General features: G+C 44.2%; 1 protein-coding gene across 2 annotated transcripts in view; it reads left to right on the plus strand.

Annotated features, from left to right (window-relative positions):
- The window catches only part of SNX25 (sorting nexin 25), a 108142-nt gene that overhangs the window by 8751 nt on the left and 78441 nt on the right, over positions 1 to 20950 (plus strand). The window contains exon 2 of one of the 2 annotated variants that reach the window (XM_038755331.1): positions 18792 to 19008. The exons of the other annotated variant lie outside the window; for it this stretch is intronic. Within the exon in view, the coding sequence (XP_038611259.1) occupies positions 18792 to 19008 (217 nt within the window). The remainder of the gene's footprint in view (positions 1 to 18791; positions 19009 to 20950) is intronic. 2 annotated transcript variants of the gene reach the window in all.

A 20950-nucleotide genomic window follows, 5' to 3' on the forward strand; every position in this document is an offset into this window, starting at 1 on the left:
GGGGGGCTCACAGTCTTAATCCCCATTTTACAGATGAGGGAACTGAGGCCCAGAGAAGTTAAGTGACTTGCCCAAGATCACACAGCTGACAGGTGGCGGAGTCGGGATTCGAACCCATGACCTCTGACTCCAAAGCCCGGGCTCTTTCCACTGAGCAGTTAAATGACTTGCCCAAAGTCACCCAGCTGACAATTGGCGGAGCGGAATTCGAACCCATGACCTCAGACTCCAAAGACCGGGCTCTTTCCACTGAGCCACGCTGCTTCTCTAAGCCGCGCGCTCTGAGCCACTGAGCCACGCGCAGTTGGCGACCTCCGTGTGTACCTTGGACCGTGGGTCTGCCGGGCGGGTCTGGGTGTTTGCCCTGTATATATGTATATATATTTATACATATTTATTACTCTATTTATTTTACTTGTACATATCTATTCTATTTATTTTATTTGGTTAGTCTGTTTGGTTTTGTTCTCTGTCTCCCCCTTTTTAGACTGTGAGCCCACTGCTGGGTAGGGACTGTCTCTATATGTTGCCAACTTGTACTTCCCAAGCGCTTGGTACAGTGCTCTGCACACAGTAGGCGCTCAATAAATACGATTGATTTTGATGATAATATTCTATTTATTTTATTTTGTTAGTCTGTTTGGTTTTGTTCTCTGTGTCCCCCTTTTTAGACTGTGAGCCCACTGCTGGGTAGGGACCGTCTCTATATGTTGCCAACTTGGACTTCCCAAGCGCTTAGTCCGGTGCTCTGCACACAGTAAGCGCTCAATAAATACGATTGATTGATGATTGATTGATTGATTTGCCACCTGGTTCCACGGCGAGGCGGGCGGTGCCATGGATGGGGTCCAGGAACTTGGACCTCCACTGTTCCCACCAGATGGTGGGATAACCGCCTGAAAGGCCGGAGAGGTTCGAAACCATTTCGAATTCCCAGGCCGAATCATGATTTCAGACTCCACTTAAGAATTTGGAAGCCAACCTCCCTTTCAGAAGCTCCAGCAATTAGGATTTCTTTTAACTGCTGTTAGCCAGCTTCAATAAAACTTTATTGATTTTCTAAAAAAAGAACTGGCACTGACATTTTTTCGCCATCACGATGGGACCTAAAATGACCCTTCCTTCCTCTCCCCCTCGTCCCCCGCTCCATCCCCCCCATCTTACCTCCTTCCCTTCCCCACAGCACCTGTATATGTGTATATATGTTTGTACAGATTTATTACTCTATTTATTTATTTATTTATTTATTTATTTATTTATTTATTTTACTTGTACATATCTATTCTATTTATTTTATTTTGTTAGTATGTTTGGTTTTGTTCTCGGTCTCCCCCTTTTAGACTGTGAGCCCGCTGTTGGGTAGGGACTGTCTCTATATGTTGCCAATTTGTACTTCCCAAGCGCTTAGTACAGTGCTCTGCACATAGTAAGCGCTCAATAAATACGATTGATGATGATGATGATGAGCCACGCTGCTTCTCTAAAATGGGGATTAAGACTGGGAGCCTCACTTGGGTCGGGGACTATATCCAACCCGATTTGCCTGGTTCCACTCCAGCGCTTAGTACAGTGCCTTGCACCCAGTAAGCATTTAAATACTGTAATTATTATTAATTAACTCTCTCTGGGAGCCCTGGACCTATTTCCCATGGGTTTTTCGTCCTCCTAAAGCTACAGACAAGGTCGAGCAAAATGCCCGAATCCTTCTTCTAATCTGTGAGCCCGTCTTCTAGACTGTGAGCCCGTTGTTGGGTAGGGACCGTCTCTATATGTTGCCAACTTGGACTTCCCAAGCGCTTAGTACAGTACTCTGCACACAGTAAGCGCTCAATAAATGCGATCGAATGAATGAATGAATTCCCGCTCATTGTTTCTCATTCATAAATGCTGGTGTTCGGAGGGGTGTAGTGAAAAGAGCATTTATTCATTCAATTGTATGTACTCAGCACTTACTGTGTTAAAAGCAAGGGCCTGGGTGTCCGAGGACCTGGGTTCTAATCCTGCCTCTGCCAGTTGCTTACTGTATGACCTTGTGTCCAGTCACTTAAGTTCTCTGTGCCTCCATTTCTTCAACTGTAAAAAAATGGGGGTTAAATACCTATTCTCTCACCTGCTTAGGCCGTGAGCCCCATGTGGGACAGGGCCTGTGACTAAAATAATTCATCAGTCGTATTTATTGAGCGCTTACTATGTGCAGAGCACTGTACTAAGTGCTCTGCACATAGTAAATTAATTTAGTATAATTAATTTATATTTATCCTAGTATGTAGAACAGTGCTTGTTTAAATGGTAAATGCGTATCAAATACAGTAACAATAATAATCCTGGTTCCACCACCTGCCTTCTGTGTAACCTTGAGCCAGTTGCTTAACTTCCCTGTACCTCAGTTTCCCCCTCTATAAAATCTGGATGAGAACCCTGTCTCGCCCTCTCTTCCTGCAACTGTGAGCCCCGTGCGGGAACAAGGACTCTGTCTGGCCTGATTATCTTGTATCTACCCCAGTGCTCAGTACAGTGCTTGACCCAGAGTAATCGTTTAATAAATGCCACTATTATTATAAAACGTCTCTATGTGTTGCCAACTTGTACTTCCCAAGCGCTTAGTACAGTGCTCTGCACACAGTAAGCGCTCAATAAATACGACTGAATGAATGAATGAATAAAACGGTCTCATTATTTTCAGTACATTCCATTCTGTCATATTATGTGCTTTCTGTGGGCCTTTTAGTGAGTATGCCAATTGGGAAATTGGGAAACGTTTTTCCCCACGTGTGTCTGTCTTGATACAGTGCGACACGAGGTCGGAAGAAAGTCAATCCATCAATCAATCGTATTTATTGAGCGCTTACTGTGTGCAAAGCACTGTACTAAGCGCTTGGGAAGTCCAAGTTGGCAACATATAGAGACAGTCCCTACCCAACAGTGGGCTCACAGTCTAAAAGGGGGAGACAGAGAACAAAGCCAAACATACTAACAAAATAAAATAAATAGAATAGATATGTACAAGTAAAATAAATGAATAAATAGAGTAATAATAATTACTATTACTATTATTACTATTATTATAATAGTATAGTACTATTATTATAATAGTATAGTGCTATTATTATAATATTATTATATTATTATTATCATCATAGTAATTATAGTACTATTATTATAGTATTACTATGATATTATTATAGTAATTATAGTACTGTTATTATAATAGTACTATTATTACTATAATAATAATAATAATAATAATAATAGAGTAAGAAAGTCGTGTGTCTGCACGTAGTGTAGGACACGGGTGAGTACTACAAGTTATCTTTCCCGTCAGGTCCTGCAAGGATGCAGCCCCCCATCCTAGGAGAGAGTCAATTCAGTCATATTTTTATTCAGTAGTATTGAGTGCTTACTGTGTGCAGAGCACTGTACTAAGCTCTTGGGAAAGTACAATATAACAATAAATAGACATATTCCCTGCCCACAGTGTCCAGAGCACCATTATGGAGCCTTCAGGGCCTGCAGCGTACTGAACGCTGCTGTGGGGAGTTAGGAAGTGGGAGATCGCATTCCACCTCTTGGGGTGCTGATGTTTAAATAATAATAATAATATGACATTTATTAAGCGCTTACTATGTGCAAAGCACCGTTCTAAGCGCTGGGGAGGTACAAGGCCATCAGGTTGTCCCACGGAGGGCTCACAGTCCTCATCCCCATTTGACAGATGAGGTCACTGAAGCCCAGAAAAGAATAATAATAATAATAATAATGACATTTATTAAGCGCTTAGTATGTGCAAAGCACCGTTCCAAGCGCTGGGGGAGGTTACAAGGTGATCAGGTTGTCCCACGGGGGGGCTCACAGTCTTCATCCCCATTTTACAGATGAGGTTACTGAGGCACAGAGAATAATAATAATAATAATAATGACATTTATTAAGCGCTCACTATGTGCAAAGCACCATTCCAAGCACTGGGGAGGTACAAGGTCATCAGGTTGTCCCACGGGGGGGCTCACAGTCTTCATCCCCATTTTACAGATGAGGTCACTGAGGCCCAGAGAATAATAATAATAATAATGACATTTATTAAGCACTTACTATGTGCAAAGCACCGTTCCAAGCGCTGGGGGAGGTTACAAGGTGATCAGGTTGTCCCACGGGGGGGCTCACAGTCTTCATCCCCATTTTACAGATGAGGTTACTGAGGCACAGAGAATAATAATAATAATAATAATGACATTTATTAAGCGCTCACTATGTGCAAAGCACCATTCCAAGCACTGGGGAGGTACAAGGTCATCAGGTTGTCCCACGGGGGGGCTCACAGTCTTCATCCCCATTTTACAGATGCGGTCACTGAGGCCCAGAGAATAATAATAATAATAATGACATTTATTAAGCACTTACTATGTGCAAAGCACCGTTCCAAGCACTGGGGAGGTACCAGGTCATCAGGTTGTCCTACGGGGGGGCTCACAGTCTTCATCCCCATTTTACAGATGAAGTCACTGAGGCCCAGAGAATAATAATACTACTAATGACACTTATTAAACGCTCACTATGTGCAAAGCACTGTTCCAAGCACTGGGGAGGTACAAGGGGATCAGGTTTAAAGAGCACAAACGAAAGAAAACCACACAACATTTTGTGGCCCCCCCGCCACAGGTGAACGGAAATGTGTGGATGGGCTAAGTGACCTGCTGGAGAGTTGAGTTTGGAGAAGCATCCTCTAGACTGTAAGCTCACTGTGGGCAGGGAATGGGTCTGTTTATTGTTCTATTATACTCTCCCAAGGGCTTAGTACAGCGCTCTGCACGCAGTAAACGCTCAATAAATATGACTGATTTTGACGGGAGGAAAATTCAAAGGCCTGGGAATCAGAAAGACCTGGGTTCTAGTCCGGCTTCACCACGAGTCTGCCGTGTGGCCTTGGGCAAGTCACTTAACTTCTTAGTTCTCCAGTTCCCTCATCTGTAAAATCAATCAATCAATCAATCGTATTTATCGAGCGCTTACTATGTGCAGAGCACTGTACTAAGCGCTTGGGAAGTACAAATTGGCAACACGTAGAGACAGTCCCTACCCAACAGTGGGCTCACAGTCTAAAAGGGGGAGACAGAGAACAGAACCAAACATACCAACAAAATAAAATAAATAGGATAGAAATGTACAAGCAAGATAAATAAATAAATAGAGTAATAAATATGTACAACCATATATACATCAATCAATCAATCGTATTTATTGAGCGCTTACTATGTGCAGAGCACTGTACTAAGCGCTTGGGAAGTACAGATTGGCAACACATAGAGACAGTCCCTACCCGACAGTGGGCTCACAGTCTAAAAGTCTATACATATAATGTATATTACATTATATTACATTACATTAATATATATATAATAATAATATATAATATATATAAATAATATATATAATAATGTAATATAGTAATGTATATTACATTATATGTATATCACAGTCTATACATATAATGGGAATTAAGGGAATTAAGGCTGTGAGCCCCATATGGAACATGGGCTCTGTCTAACCAGATTAACTTGTATTACCCCAGTGTTTAGAACAGTGCCTGGCACATAGTAAAATGCTTAACAAATACAATTTTAAAAAGGCCTTTCCAAACAAAGGGAGTATTATGGACAAAATTTACAGTGGACAAGTAGCAGGGGTGGAGGGGCACACCTACTGTCCCCCACCCCATTACTCCCACCCTGTCCCTGCCTGGAATAGAGAGCATTTGGTGTAGATCTCTTTAAAATCAGTCAATCAATCAATCAATCGTATTTATTGAGCGCTTACTATGTGCAGAGCACTGTACTAAGCGCTTGGGAAGTACAAATTGGCAACAAATTAAAAGCAGTAGTCCCCCAAGATCTGGTATTTTGCCCCTGATTTCTGACCCCAAGTACAACACGGGGATATTTGAATAGGCAAAAATGATGCTTTGAAATCTTTTGAGTCACTGACGTCTCATCTTTCATGCTCTACCTTCTGAGATAGGAAAAGTAGATTTGGATGGAGAGAAAGTAAAAACGTAAATAGCACTGGGCCCCGCTGTTCACATCAAACCAACATTAATATTGGAGAGTTTTGGGGTGAGACTTTTCATCATCATCAATCGTATTTATTGAGCGCTTACTATGTGCAGAGCACTGCACTAAGAGCTTGGGAAGTACAAATTGGCAACTTTTCAGACCAAATCTACACCTTTGCCCAGTGCCTCGGGTGAAATCTACTCTATTGGATCAGAATTATGTTCATTCATTCATCCAATCGTATTTATTGAGCGCTTACTGTGTGCAGAGCACTGGACTAAGCGCTTGGGAAGTACAAGCTGGCAACATATAGAGACAGTCCCTACCCAACAGCGGGCTCACAGTCTAGAAGGGGGAGACAGACAACAAAACTCAACATATTAACAAAATAAAATAAATCGAACAAATATGTACAAATAAACTAAATAGAGTAATAAATACGAACAAACATATATACATATATCCAGGTGCTGTGGGGAGGGGAAGGAGGACAGTAAGGAAGGAGGACAGATGTTGAAAAGTAAATTAGAATAAATAATCCAGTGAATTTCATCCTCCCCTATTTCCTGATGACCGTTTTTGCAAATGTTTTTATATCTGTCTTCATTAAAGGGTAAATTCCTCATGGGCAGGGAATGTCTCATTTTTCCAAGCACTTAGGATAGTACATTGTGTCTAGTGGACTTTCAATAAGGCCATTACTGTCCCTGTATAAAACAGCTCCATGCAATTAGATGAGGCAAAGCAGAAACAGAAGCACCGTGGCTCAGTGGAAAGATCCCGGGCTTTGGAGTCAGAGGTCACGGGTTCAAATCCCGGCTCTGCTAATTGTCAGCTGTGTGACCTTGGGCAAGTCACCTGTATATATGTATATATGTTTGTACATATTTGTTACTCTATTTATTTTACTTGTACATATCTATTCTATTTATTTTATTTTGTAAGTATGGTTTTGTTCTCTGTCTCCCCCTTTTAGACTGTGAGCCCACTGTTGGGTAGGGACTATCTCTATATGTTGCCGACTTGTACTTCCCAAGCGCTTAGTACAGTGCTCTGCACACAGTAAGCGCTCAATAAATACGATTGGTGATGATGATGATGATGAAGTCACTTAACTTCTCTGTGCCTCAGTTCCCTCATCTGTAAAATGGGGGTTAAGAGTGTGAGCCCCCTGTGGGACAACCTGATCACCTTGTAACCTCCCCAGCGCTTAGAACAGTGCTTTGCACATAGTAAGCGCTTAATAAATGCCATTATTATTATAAACAGTGTAGCACAGAAGGTGGAGCACGAGCCTGTGAGTCAGAGGACCTGGCTTCAAACCCCACCTCTGCCACTTGTCTGCTGGGTGACCTTGGACAATTCACTTCACTTCTCTGTGCCTCATTCTCCCCTATTTCCTGATGACCCTGTTTGCAACTGTGCCTCAGTTACCTCATCTGTAAAACGGGAGTTAAGACCATGAGCCCCTCATAGGACATGGACTGTGTCCAACCTGCTTAGCTTGTACCTGCCTGAGTGCTTAGTAGAATACCTGACACATAGTAAGCACTTAACAAATACTATTTGAGAAGCAGCGTGGCTCAGTGGAAAGAGCCTGGGCTTTGGAGTCAGAGGTCGTGGGTTCGAATCCCAACTCCACCAATTGTCAGCTGTGTGACTTTGGGCAAGTCACTTCACTTCTCTGTGCCTCAGTGACCTCATCTGTAAAATGGGGATTAAGACTGTGAGCCCCCTGTGGGACAAACTCATCACCTTGTAACTTCCTCAGTGCTTAGAACAGTGCTTTGCACATAGTAAGCGCTTAATAAATGCCATTATTATTATTATTCTTATTTAAAAAACAAAAAAGAAATGAGTATATCACCAGGAGTTCTGCATGCTTCTCAGGGTCCAGCCCTGTGCTAGGAGCTTAAGAGCCATAGAGAACTGGGCCCACCTCTGCCATAACGTGGGTTTTCATTTCTGTGAGCCCAATGTTGGGTAGGGACTGTCTCTATATGTTGCCAATTTGTACTTCCCAAGCTCTCAGTACAGTGCTCTGCACATAGTAAGCGCTTAATAAATACGATTGATGATGATGATGATTTCATAATTGGGACACAGCATGATGGAGGAATTCCCCTCCTCCCCCTCTCCATCCCCCCCCGCCTTACCTCCTTCCCTTCCTCACAGCACCTGTATATATGTATATATAATTGTACGTATTTATTACTCTATTTTTATTTTACTTGTACATATTTGTTCTGTTTATTTTATTCTGTTAATATGTTTTGTTCTCTGTCTCCCCCTTCTAGACTGTGAGCCCGCTGTTGGGTAGGGACCGTCTCTATATGATGCCAACTTGTACTTCCCAAGTGCTTAGTCCAGTGCTCTGCACACAGTAAGCGCTCAATAAATACGATTGAATGAATGAATGAATGAATGAATTAGAGGGCACCCTTCCCACAGCCTGAGTCTGCTCCGATATAACACGATCCGCATGTTGGCACGGGGAGATTTGGTATGGGAGGATTGGTTGAGTACAGGATGAGGTGTGATTCTACTATGGTGGCTTCTGCTTTCTGCTTCAGCCTTCCTGTGCTGTCCCTCACAGAATCATCAATCGTATTTATTGAGCGCTTACCGTGTGCAGAGCACTGTACTAAGCGCTTCGTTTGTTTCTGAAGAATCGTGTGTTTCTTCGTGTTTGGCAGCTGCCCAATCTTTAACACTTCACTTTAACAATCTTTTTAATCTTTAACAATCACTTTACCAATCTTTAACACTTTAACACTTTGAGCCCCGTGAGGGACAGTGACCGCGTCCAACCTAATTAACTTGTAGCTACCCCAGCACTTAGAGCAGTGTTGGACACATAGTACACAGGCTTAAGAGCCAGAGGTCATGGGTTCAAATCCCGGCTCTGCCACTTGTCAGCTGTGTGACTTTGGGCAAGTCACTTCACTTCTCCGGGCCACATTTACCTCATCTGTAAAATGGAGATTAAGATTGGGAACCCCACGTGGGACAACCCTGATAACCTTGTATCCACCCCAGCACTTAGAACAGTGCTTGGCACATAGTAAGCGCTTAACAAATACCAACATCATTATTATTATTATTATTATAGTAAGCACTAAGTAAATAAGCGCTTAACAAATGCACCTTTTTTTAAAAAAAAAAAAAGCAATGATTGCCAAGGGTGAAGTATGGTCTAGTGGATAGAGAGCCACAGGCCTGTAAATAATAATAATAATAATGGCATTTATCAAGCACTTACTATGTGCAAAGCACTGTTCTAGGCACTGGGGAGGTTACAAGGTGATCAGGTTGTCCCTCAGGGGGCTCACAGTCTTCATCCCCATTTTACAGATGAGGGAACTGAGGCACAGAGAAGTCAAGTGACTTTCCCAAAGTCCCACAGCTGACTAGTAGCAGAGTCGGGATTTGAACCCATGACCTCTGACTCCAAAGCCTGTGCTCTTTCCACTGAGCCACGCTGCTTCTCAAGCTGGGAATCAGAAGGATGAGCCCACTGTTGGGTAGGGACCATCTCTGTATGTTGCCAACTGGTACTTCCCAAGCACTTAGTACAGTGCTCTGCATACAGTAAGCGCTCAATAAATACGATTGAATGAATGAATGAATGATGTGAGTTATAGTCCTGGCTCTGCCACTTTTCTGCTGTGTGACCCTGGGCAAGTCACCCCACTTCTCTGGGCCTCTGTTACCTCATCTGTGAAATGAGGATTAACACTGTGAGCCCCATATGGGACAGGGGCTGTTCCAACCTGATTCATTTGTATCTACCCTACTGCTTAATACAGTGCCTGGCACATAGTAAGTGCTTAACAAATATCATTTTTTTTAATATGAAGCGTTTTGCTAGGGATGGATATCACAAATAAAGGAATTTAGATGGACAAATCACAGTAATAATAATAATAATGATGATGGCATTTTTTAAGCGCTTACTATGTACAAAGCACTGTTCTAAGTGCTCGGGAGGATACAAGGTGATCAGGTTGTCCCACTCACAGTCTTAATCCCCATTTTACAGATGAGGGAACTGAGGCTCGGAGAAGTGAAGTGACTTGCCCAAGGTCATACAGCAGACATGGGGCGGAGCCAGGATTAGAACCCATGACCGCTGACTCCCAAGCCCGGGCTCTTTCCACTGAGCCACGCTGCTTCTCTAATCTAACCAATCAGTGGTATTACACGCCTCAGTGCTTAGTAAGGTGCCTGGTACATAGTAAGCGCTTAACAAATACCATAATCATTATTATTATTGAGTGCTTACTATGTGTAGAGCACTGTACTCGGAAGTGCTTGGAAGAGTCCAATATAACAGAATTATACTTTCCAAGCACTGAATTGTACTCTCCAAGCACTTAGTACAGTGCTCCGCACACAGTAAACGCTCAGTAAGTATGATTGGATGAATGAATGAACAAAGAGTTGGTAGACCCCATTCCCCACCCACAAGAAGCTAAGAGTCTAGGATTTGGTGACTTTAAAACCCAACTCAGGGGTTTGGGGCCTTAGATTGCGAAGCAGCCTCTTTTCAATCAATCAGTCAATCAATCGTATTTATTGAGCGCTTACTATGTGCAGAGTACTGTACTAAGCGCTTGGGAAGTACAAATTGGCAACACATAGAGACAGTCCCTACCCAACAGTGGGCTCACAGTCTAAAAGTGTCCCTTTTGTCAGGGACACCGGCGTTTTCTGTAAAAGAAACTGTACAACGAAGAGACGTTATTAAATTTCACAAAAAGCAAAGACACCTTGTCCAGGGAAGCTGGGGCAGGATGACCTGCAGAGCCTTCTGCAACAACCAGTCAGTCAGTCAGATTTATTGAGCACTTACTGTGCGCGGTGCACTGTACTAAGAACTTGGGAGAATCCAACATGACAATAAACACATTCCCTGCCCACGATGAGCTTACAGTCTAGAGACTGTGAGCTCCTTTCAGACTGAGAGATTGTTGTGGGCAGGGAATGTGCCCGATGTTATATTGTACTCTCCTGAGCGCTTAGTACAGTGCTTTGTACACAGTAAGCGCTCAATAAATACGATTACTGATGATAATAATAATAGAGAACAGTCTTTGTGCCTCAGTCTCCCCTCGGATCCCCCAGTTGGACCCCAGATGCCTCTACTTCCCCAACATTTTGCCTTTCCCAACTGATCCTTAGCGAGCAAGATAACTTCCTGCTCTGCACTGTACCTCATTCTCGCCTGTCCCATTCCCTCGGCCCATTCCCACTGGATTCTAGTCCCGGCTCGTCCCCTGGCCTGCTGAGTGACCTTGGCCAAGTCACCTAACTTCCCAGTTTCCCTTCATCTGTAAAATGAGGAGGAGATCCCCGCATTTCCTGCCTCTAAGACGGGGAACCTCACGAGGGACAGGGATTGTGTCCGATCTGTCGGGGCTTAATATCATAATCGTTATTGCTGCTCTTGGGATGTTCTCCGCAAAGGCAGAGGAGGTGAAAAACCTTAAAAGGAGGGTTATGGGGGATTTATCTGGTGGTGCAGGAGGATGCGAAGGGAGGACTTGGGTTGTGGATGCTGAATAATGCATCAGACAAGACTTCCAATTTCGGTTTGTAGTCTGGGAGAGCAGAACTGCTAAAAAGGCTTCAGTCCAATCGCCCAACCCCCAAAACCAAGAATTTTGTGAGCTCCTCGGAAGAAACACTACTAATGCATGATCCCGATCATTGCTGGCCGGGTCAGAATCCTTTTATCCTAAGGAAAAAAAAAGCAGATGTGTTTGTTTTTTTCCAGATCGGATTCATTGCGGTTTGTTGTGCATCCGGAAGGATTTGGAGGGGGAGAGGGAAGGGGGCGTTTGATTCATCCGAGGAAAGGGAAGTGGGCGTTTGATTCATCTGAGACTTGGTCCCCGAAATCATTCATTCACTCATTCAGTCGTATTTATTGAACGCTGACTGTGTGCAGAGCACCGTACTAAGCGCTTGGGAAGTACAAGTTGGCAACAGATAGAGACGGTCCCTACCCAACAACGGGGAGACAGACAACAAAACAAAACATGCGGACAGGTGTCAAGTCATCAGAACATATAGAATTAAAGCTAAATGCGCATTATTAACAAAATAAATAGAATAGTAAATATGGACAAGTAAAATAGAGTAATAAATCTGTACAAACACTTATACAGGTGCTGTGGGGAGGGGAAGGAGGTAGGGCCGGGGGGATGAGGAGGAGGAGAGGAAAAAGGGGGCTGAGTGTGGGAAGGCCTCTTGGAGGAGGTGAGCTCTCAGGAGGGCTTTGAAGAGAGGAAGAGAGCTAGCTTGGTGGATGTGTGGAGGGAGGGCATTCCGCGCCAGGAGAAGGACATGGGCCGAGGGTTGATGGTGGGACAGGTGAGAACGAGTTTCAATCAATCAATCAATCAATCAATCAATCATCATCATCAATCGTATTTATTGAGCGCTTACTGTGTGCAGAGCACTGTACTAAACGCTTGGGAAGTACAAGTTGGCAACATATAGAGACAGTCCCTACCCAACAGTGGGATCACAGTTTAAAAGGGGGGAGACAGAGAACAAAACCAAGCATACTAACAAAATAAAATAAATAGAATAGATATGTACAAGTAAAATAAATAAATAGAGTAATAAATATGTACAAACATATATACATCTATACAGGTGCTGTGGGGAAGGGAAGGAGGTAAGATGGGGGGGATGGAGAGGGGGACGAGGGGGAGAGGAAGGGGGGCTCAGACTGGGAAGGCCTCCTGGAGGAGGTGAGCTCTCAGTAGGGCCTTGAAGGGAAACAGTGGGCTCACAGTCTAAAAGGGGGGAGATGGAGAACAAAACCAAACATACTAACAAAATAAAATAGACTAGAATAGATATGAGATAATGATGATGGCATTTGCTAAGCGCTTACTATGTGCAAAGCACCGTTCTAAGCGCTGGGGCAGATACAGGGGGACCAGGTTGTCAGCGCTTACTGTGTGCAGAGCACTGTACTAAGCGCTTGGGAAGTCCAAGTTGGCAACATAAGGGGTGAGGAGGTGTGCGGCAGCAGAGGAGCGGAGGGTGCGGGCTGAGCGGGAGGAGAACAGAAGGGAGGGGAGGTGGGAGGGGACGAGGGGATGGACAGACTTGAAGCCAAGACTGAGGAGTTTTTGCTTGATGTGTAGGTTGACTGGTAGCCACTGGAGATTTTTGGGAGGGGAGTAACATGCCCAGAGCGTTTCTGCACAAAGACGATCCGGGAAGCGGCGGGAAGTATGGATTGAAGTGGGGAGAGACAGGAGGATGGGAGATCAGAGAGGAGGCTGATGCAGTCATCCAGTCGCTTGGGGAGTGTGGCCTCAATCAGGCAAATGGCTTCACTGAGGCCTGGAGGAACAGCGGGGAGGATGTCAGAAGAAACAGCATCGGGAGCAGTGAGATCTAGCGGCAGAATCAATCAATCAATCAATCAATCGTATTTATTGAGCGCTTACTATGTGCAGAGCACTGTACTAAGCGCTTGGGAAGTACAAATTGGCAACACATAGAGACAGTCCCTACCCAACAGTGGGCTCACAGTCTAAAAGGGGGAGACAGAGAACAGAACCAAACATACCAACAAAATAAATAGGATAGAAATGTACAAGTAAAATAAATAAATAAATAAATAAATAGAGAATAAATATACTCTATTTATAATAATATAAATATTATTTATAAATAAATAATAGGCAGAAGCCCGGGCCTGGGGCTCAAGACCTGGCCTCTCATCCCAGCTCCACTACTCGTCTGCCGTGTGACCTTGAACAAGTCACTTCACTTCTCTGGGCCTCAGTTACCTCATCTCTAAAATGAGGAGGTGGATACAAGGTGATCGGGTTTGTCCCACGTGGGGCTCACCGTCTTAATCCCCATTTTACAGAAGAGGCCACTAATAATAATAATGGACTTTATTAAGCATTTACAATGTGCAAAGCACTGTTCTAAGCACTGGGGAGGTTGCAAGGGGATCAGGTTGTCCCACGGGGGGGCTCGCAGTCTTCATCCCCAATTTACAGATGAGGTAACTGAGGCCCAGAGAAGTTAAGTGACTTGCTCAAAGTCACACAGCTGACAATTGGCGGAGCCGGGATTTGAACCCGTGACCTCTGACTCCAAAGCCCGGGCTCTTTCCACTGAGCCACGCTAGGTCACTGAGTCACAGAGAAGTGAAGTGACTTGCCCAAAGTCACACAGCTGACAAGCGGCAGAGTCGGGATTAGAATCCATGACCTCTGACTCCCAAAGCCGTGCTCTTTCCACTGAGCCGTGCTGCTCCTTCCCCTCCCCATAGCACCTGTATATATGTTCGTATGTTCGTACAGATTTATTACTCTATATATTTTACTTGTACATATTTACTATTCTATTTATTTTGTTAATGATGTGCATTTAGCTTTAATTCTATTTATTCTGATGACTTGACACCCGTCCACATGTTAACCCGCCCACTCGTCCTTGTACAGATTTATTACTCTATATATTTTACTTGCACATATTTACTATTCTATTTATTTTGTTAATGGTGTGCATTTAGCTTTAGTTCTATTTATTCTGATGACTTGACACCCATCCGCGTGTTAACCCGTCCACTCGTCCTTGTACAGATTTATTACTCTATATATTTTACTTGTACATATTTACTATTCTATTTATTTTGTTAATGATCTGCATTTAGCTTTAATTCTATTTATTCTGATGACTTGACACCCGTCCACATGTTAACCCGTCCACTCGTCCTTGTACAGATTTACTACTCTATATATTTTACTTGCACATATTTACTATTCTATTTATTTTGTTAATGATGTGCATTTAGCTTTAATTCTATTTATTCTGATGAGTTGACACCCATCCACGTGTTAACCCGTCCACTCGTCCTTGTACAGTTTTATTACTCTATATATTTTACTTGTACATATTTACTATTCTATTTATTTGGTTAATGATGTGCATTTAGCTTTAATTCTATTTATGCTGATGACTTGACACCCGTCCGCATGTTAACCTGTCCACTCGTCCTTGTACAGATTTATTACTCTATATATTTTACTTGTACATATTTACTATTCTATTTATTTGGTTAATGATGTGCATTTAGCTTTAATTCTATTTATTCTGGTGACTTGACACCCGTCCACATGTTTTGTTTTGTTGTCTGTCTCCCCCTTCTAGACTGTGAGCCCGTTGTTGAGTAGGGACCGTCTCTATATGGTGCCAACTTGCACTTCCCAAGCGCTTAGTACAGTGCTCTGCACACAGTAAGCGCTCAATAAATACGATTGAATGAATGAATGAGGAGTAAGACTGTGAGCCCCATGTGGGACAGGGTCTGAGTCCAACCTGATCATCATCATCATCATCAATCGTATTTATTGAGCGCTTACTGTGTGCAGAGCACTGTACTAAGCGCTTGGGAAGTACAAATCGGCAACATATAGAGACAGTCCCTACCCAACAGTGGGCTCACAGTCTAAAAGGGGGAGACAGAGAACAAAACCAAACATACTAACAAAATAAAATAAATAGAATAGATAGGTATAAGTAAAATAAATAAATAAATAAATAAATAGAGTAATAAATATGTACAAACATATATACACATATACAGGTGCTGTGGGGAAGGGAAGGAGGTAAGATGGGGGGATGGAGAGGGGGACGAGGGGGAGAGATTAGCTTGTATCTACCCCACGTGCTTAGTACAGTGCCTAGCATACAGTAAGTGCTTAACGAATACCATTAAAAGAGGAAAAAAAAAAACACCGCATCAGTCAAGGAGCATGAGTCAATCAATTAATCAATCAATCGTATTTATTGAGTGCTTACTGTGTGCAGAGCACTGTACTAAGCGCTTGGGAAGTACAAGTTGGCAACATATAGAGACGGTCCCTACCCAACAGTGGGCTCTCAGTCTAGAATGAATGAATGAATCAATCAATCGTATTTATTGAGCGCTTACTGTGTGCAGAGCACTGTACTAAGCGCTTGGGAAGTACAAGTTGGCAACATATAGAGACGGTCCCTACCCAACAGTGGGCTCTCAGTCTAGAATGAATGAATGAATCAATCAATCGTATTTATTGAGCGCTTACTGTGTGCAGAGCACTGTACTAAGCGCTTGGGAAGTACAAGTTGGCAACATATAGAGACGGTCCCTACCCAACAGTGGGCTCACAGTCTAGAATGAACTCTAAAGCAAGTTTTCCTTAATGTGGAATAGGCTGGGATTGTTATTCCGGCAGCGGGAGTGTATCGAGTGTTCTGTCCTCTCTTCCTCCAGGTGTTTTTTTGGGTGAGGTGAACTCAGGTGGGACAGGGTTCAAATCCCAGCTCTGCCAATTGCCAGCTGTGTGACTTTGGGGAAGTCACTTCACTTCTCTGTGCCTCAGTTACCTCATCTGGAAAATGGGGATGAAGACTGTGAGCCCCCCAGGGGACAGCCTGATCAGCTTGTAACTTCCCCAGCGCTTAGAATAGTGCTTTGCACATAGTAAGCGCTTAATAAATGCCATCATCATCATCCTGATCACCTTGTAACCTCCCCAGCACTTAGAATAGTGCTTTGCACATAGTAAGCGCTTAATAAATGCTATCATTATTATTATTATTATTATTATTATGCTGCCTTTTGACTAAGGCGGTGCAAACATTGTCACCAAGTGGGTGGAACCCGGGCCTGGGAATCAGAATCAGAAGGACCCGGGTTCTAATCCCGCCTCCACCACTTGTCTGCTGTGTGACCTTAGGCAAGTCACTTCCTCTGTGCCTCAGTCACCCCCTCTTTAAAATGGGGATTAAGACTGTGAGCTCCCTGTGGGACATGGACCCTTTCCAACCTGATTAGCTCGTATCTACCCAGCTCTCAGGACATTGCTTGGCACATAGTAAGTGATTAGCAGATTTCATTAAAAAACAAAGCAAAGCATGCTTTGTAGATCACCTGTCTACATGCCTTGTTTTGTTGTCTGTCTCCCCCTTCTATCAATCAATCAATCAATCATATTTATTGAGCGCTTACTGTGTGCAGAGCACTGTACTAAGCGCTTGGGAAGTACAAGTCGGCCACACATAGAGACAGTCCCTACCCAACAGCGGGCTCACAGTCTGGAAGGGGGAGACAGAGAACAAAACCAAACATACTAATAAAATAAAATAAATAGAATAGATATGTACAAGATAAATAAATAAATAAAGTAATAAATATGTACAAACATATATACATATACATCATCCATGATGATGATGGTATTTGGTAAGCGCTTATTATGTGCCAACCACTGTTCTAAGCGCCTTCTAAGTCCCTACCCAACAACGGGCTCACAGTCTAGAAGGGAGAGACAGACAACAAAACAAAACATGTGGACAGGTGTCAAGTCATCAGAATAAATAGAAGTAAAGCTAGATGCACATCATTGACAAAATAAGTAGAATAGTGAATATGTACAAGTAAAATAGAGTAAAAAATCTGTACAAACATATGTACAGGCGCTGTGGGGAAGGGAAGGTGGTGGGGCAGGGGGGATGGGGAGGGGGAGACTTGTACTTCCCAAGCGCTTAGTCCAGTGCTCTGCACACAGTAAGCGCTCAATAAATACGATTGATTGATTGATTGACTGATTGAGAGGAAAAAGGGGGCTCAGTGTGGGAAGGCCTCCTGGAGGAGGTGAGCTCTCAGTAGGGCTTTGAAGGGAGGAAGAGAGCGAGCTTGGCGGATGGGCAGAGGGATTGGGGGCATTCCAGGCCCGGGGGAGGACGTGGGCCGGGGGTCGATGGCGGGAATGCCTGTATATATGTATATATGTTTGCACATATTTATTACTCTATTTATTTTACTTGTACATATTTATTCTATTTATTTTATTCTGTTAATATGTGTTGTTTTGTTCCCTGTCTCCCCCTTCTAGACTGTGAGCCCGCTGTTGGGTAGGGACCGTCTCTGTATGTTGCCAACTTGTACTTCCCAAGCGCTTAGTCCAGTGCTCTGTACACAGTAAGCGCTCAGTAAATACGATTGATTGATTGATTGACGACGGGACGGGCGAGAACGAGGCACGGTGAGGAGGTTAGCGGCAGAGGAGCGGAGGGTGCGGGCTGGGCTGGAGAAGGAGAGGAGGGAGGTGAGGGAGGAGGGGGCGAGGTGATGGACGGCCTTGAAGCCCAGGGTGAGGAGTTTCTGCCTGATGCGCAGATTAATTGGTAGCCACTGGAGATTTTTGAGGAGGGGAGTAACATGCCCAGAGCGTTTCTGCACAAAGATGATCCGGGCAGCGGCGTGAAGTGTAGACTGAAGTGGGGAGAGACAGGAGAATGGGAGATCAGAGAGGAGGCTGATGCCGTAATCCAGCCGGGATAGGATGAGCGACTGAACCAGCAAACCCACATGGTTTCACAGTGTTAATCCCCATTTTACCGATGAGGTAACCGAGGCCCAGAGGCAGTCAAGTGCCCTGCCCAAGGTCACACAGCAGACAAGGGGCAATCCAGGATTAGAACCCAGGTCCTCTGATTCCCAGGCCCATCCTCTCTCCATTAGACCAGGCTCTTGCTTCTCCGGTTGTAGCGTACCTGCCCCGGTGCTTAGTCCCCTGCTTGGCACGTAGTAAGTGTTTGACAAATATTATGATTATATGCCCGACTCAAACGTTAGCCAAGATCCGGTCCTGTCTTCCGTGCCGAAGTCGCCGCTTCTGTCTAAGCGGCCCGGACTGCTTTGTCTCTCCCTGTAGTGTTTGACTATACCTACCGGGATTACGTGCTTTCCTGGTATGGGAAACTGAGTCGGGATGAAGGGCAGCTGTATCACCTGCTTTCTGAAGACTTCTGGGAGATCGCCAGACAGCTGCGCCAAAGGCTGAGCCACGTAGATGTGGTGAAAGTGGTCTGCCAGGATGTCGTCAGAGCTTTGCTCGCCCACTTCTGTGACCTCAAAGCGGCTAGCAGCAGGTAAAAAAACAAAACGCACCCCAAAAAATTCCCCGAAAACATCCAGATTACTCGCTGAAAACCTTCCGTGTTCTGGGTCGGAACGGGCCACTAGAAGGGGGAGATGAACGGGAAGAGAAGTAGCCTGGCTTAGTTGATAGAGCCTGGGAATCAGAAGGACCTGAGTTCTAATCTTGGCCCCACCGTTTCATTCATTCATTCATTTTATTTTATTAATATCATCATCATCGATCGGATTTATTGAGCGCTTACTGGGTGCAGAGCACCGTACTAAGCGCTTGGGAAGTACAAGTTAATATGTTTTGTTTTGTCGTCTGTCTCCCCCTTCTAGACTGGGAGCCCACCGTTGGGTCGGGACCGTCCCTATGTGTTGCCAACTTGTACTTCCCAAGCGCTTAGTCCAGTGCTCTGCACACAGTAAGCGCTCAATAAATACGATTGAATGAATGAATTCAGACGTATTTATTGAGCGCTTACTCTGTGCAGAGCGCTGTACTAAGCGCTTGGGAAGTACAAATCGGCAACGTATTCATTCATTCAGTCAGTCATACTTATTGAGCGCTTACTGTGTGCAGAGCACTGTACCAAGCGCTTGGGAAGTCAAGTTGGCAACATATAGAGATGATCCCTACCCAACATTCATTCATTCAATCGTATTTATTGAGCGCTTACTGTGTACCAAGCGCTTGGGAAGTACAAGTTGGCAACATATAGAGATGGTCCCTACCCAACAACGGGCTCGTTGTCTGCTATGTGACCTGGGACAAGTCACTTAACTTCTCTGGGCCTCAGTTATCTTGTCTGTAAAGTGGGGATTAAACTGTGAACCCACTTCTCTGGGCCTCAGTTATCTTGTCTGTGAAGTGGGGATTAAACTGTGAGCCCCATGTGGGACGTGGCCTGTGTCCAACCTGCTTAGTTTGTATCTACCCCAGCGCTTAGCACAGCGCTTGACACACGATAAGCGCTTAACAAATACCATCAAAAAAAAGTCGTGGGGTAGAAAGGTGTTTGAGGTCTTTTTAAAAAAGGAAACCAGGAGTGATAGAGAAGTTCAGTTTAAAAACCTTTTTATAGTTAGCGTTTCCAGAATCTACCAGTCAGTGCTACTGTTTGAGCACTGACTGCACGGCAACATCCTAAGTGCTTGGAGAGCTTGAAACAATAGAGTTGGTGGACACCTTCCCTGCCCAAAATGAGCTCACAGTCTAAAGGAGAAGCATCTAAACAATCAATCAGTTGTATTTATTGAACGCTTACGGTGTGAGAGCACTGTACTAGAAGTGCAGAGAAGCAGAGAAGCACGCCTGCAGAGAAGCAGCGTGGCTCAGTGGAAAGAGCCCGGGCTTGGGAGCCAGAGGTCATGGGTTCTAATTCCGGCTCCGCCGCTTGTCATCATCATCAATCGTATTTATTGAGCGCTCACTGTGTGCAGAGCACTGTACTAAGCGCTTGGGAAGTACAAGTTGGCAACATATAGAGACAGTCCCTACCCAACAGCGGGCTCACAGTCTAAAAGACTGTGAAAGACCCTAAAAGACTTGTCAGCTGTGTGACTTTGGGCAAGCCACTTCACTTCTCTGGGCCTCAGTTCCCTCATCTGTAAAATGGGGATGAAGACTGTGAGGCCCACATGGGACAACCTGATCACCTTGCAACACCCCCCCAGCGCTTAGAACAGTGCTTCGCACATAGTAAGCGCTTAACAAATGTCATTATTATTATTATTACTAAACGCATGGGAGAATACAGTACAACAGAGTTAGTAGACACGGTCCCTGCCCAAAACGAGCTCACGGTCCAGAGGGGGAGACAAACATGTATACAGACATGTGTGTGTATTAATATATGTGTACTGTGTGTATATATGTGGGAATGTATTTACAATAATTATATATGTGTGTATATATGTGTATATATATACACATATATACACATATAG

The sequence above is a fragment of the Tachyglossus aculeatus genome, chromosome 12, assembly GCF_015852505.1.
Source record: "Tachyglossus aculeatus isolate mTacAcu1 chromosome 12, mTacAcu1.pri, whole genome shotgun sequence".
NCBI classification, from domain to species: domain Eukaryota; kingdom Metazoa; phylum Chordata; class Mammalia; order Monotremata; family Tachyglossidae; genus Tachyglossus; species Tachyglossus aculeatus.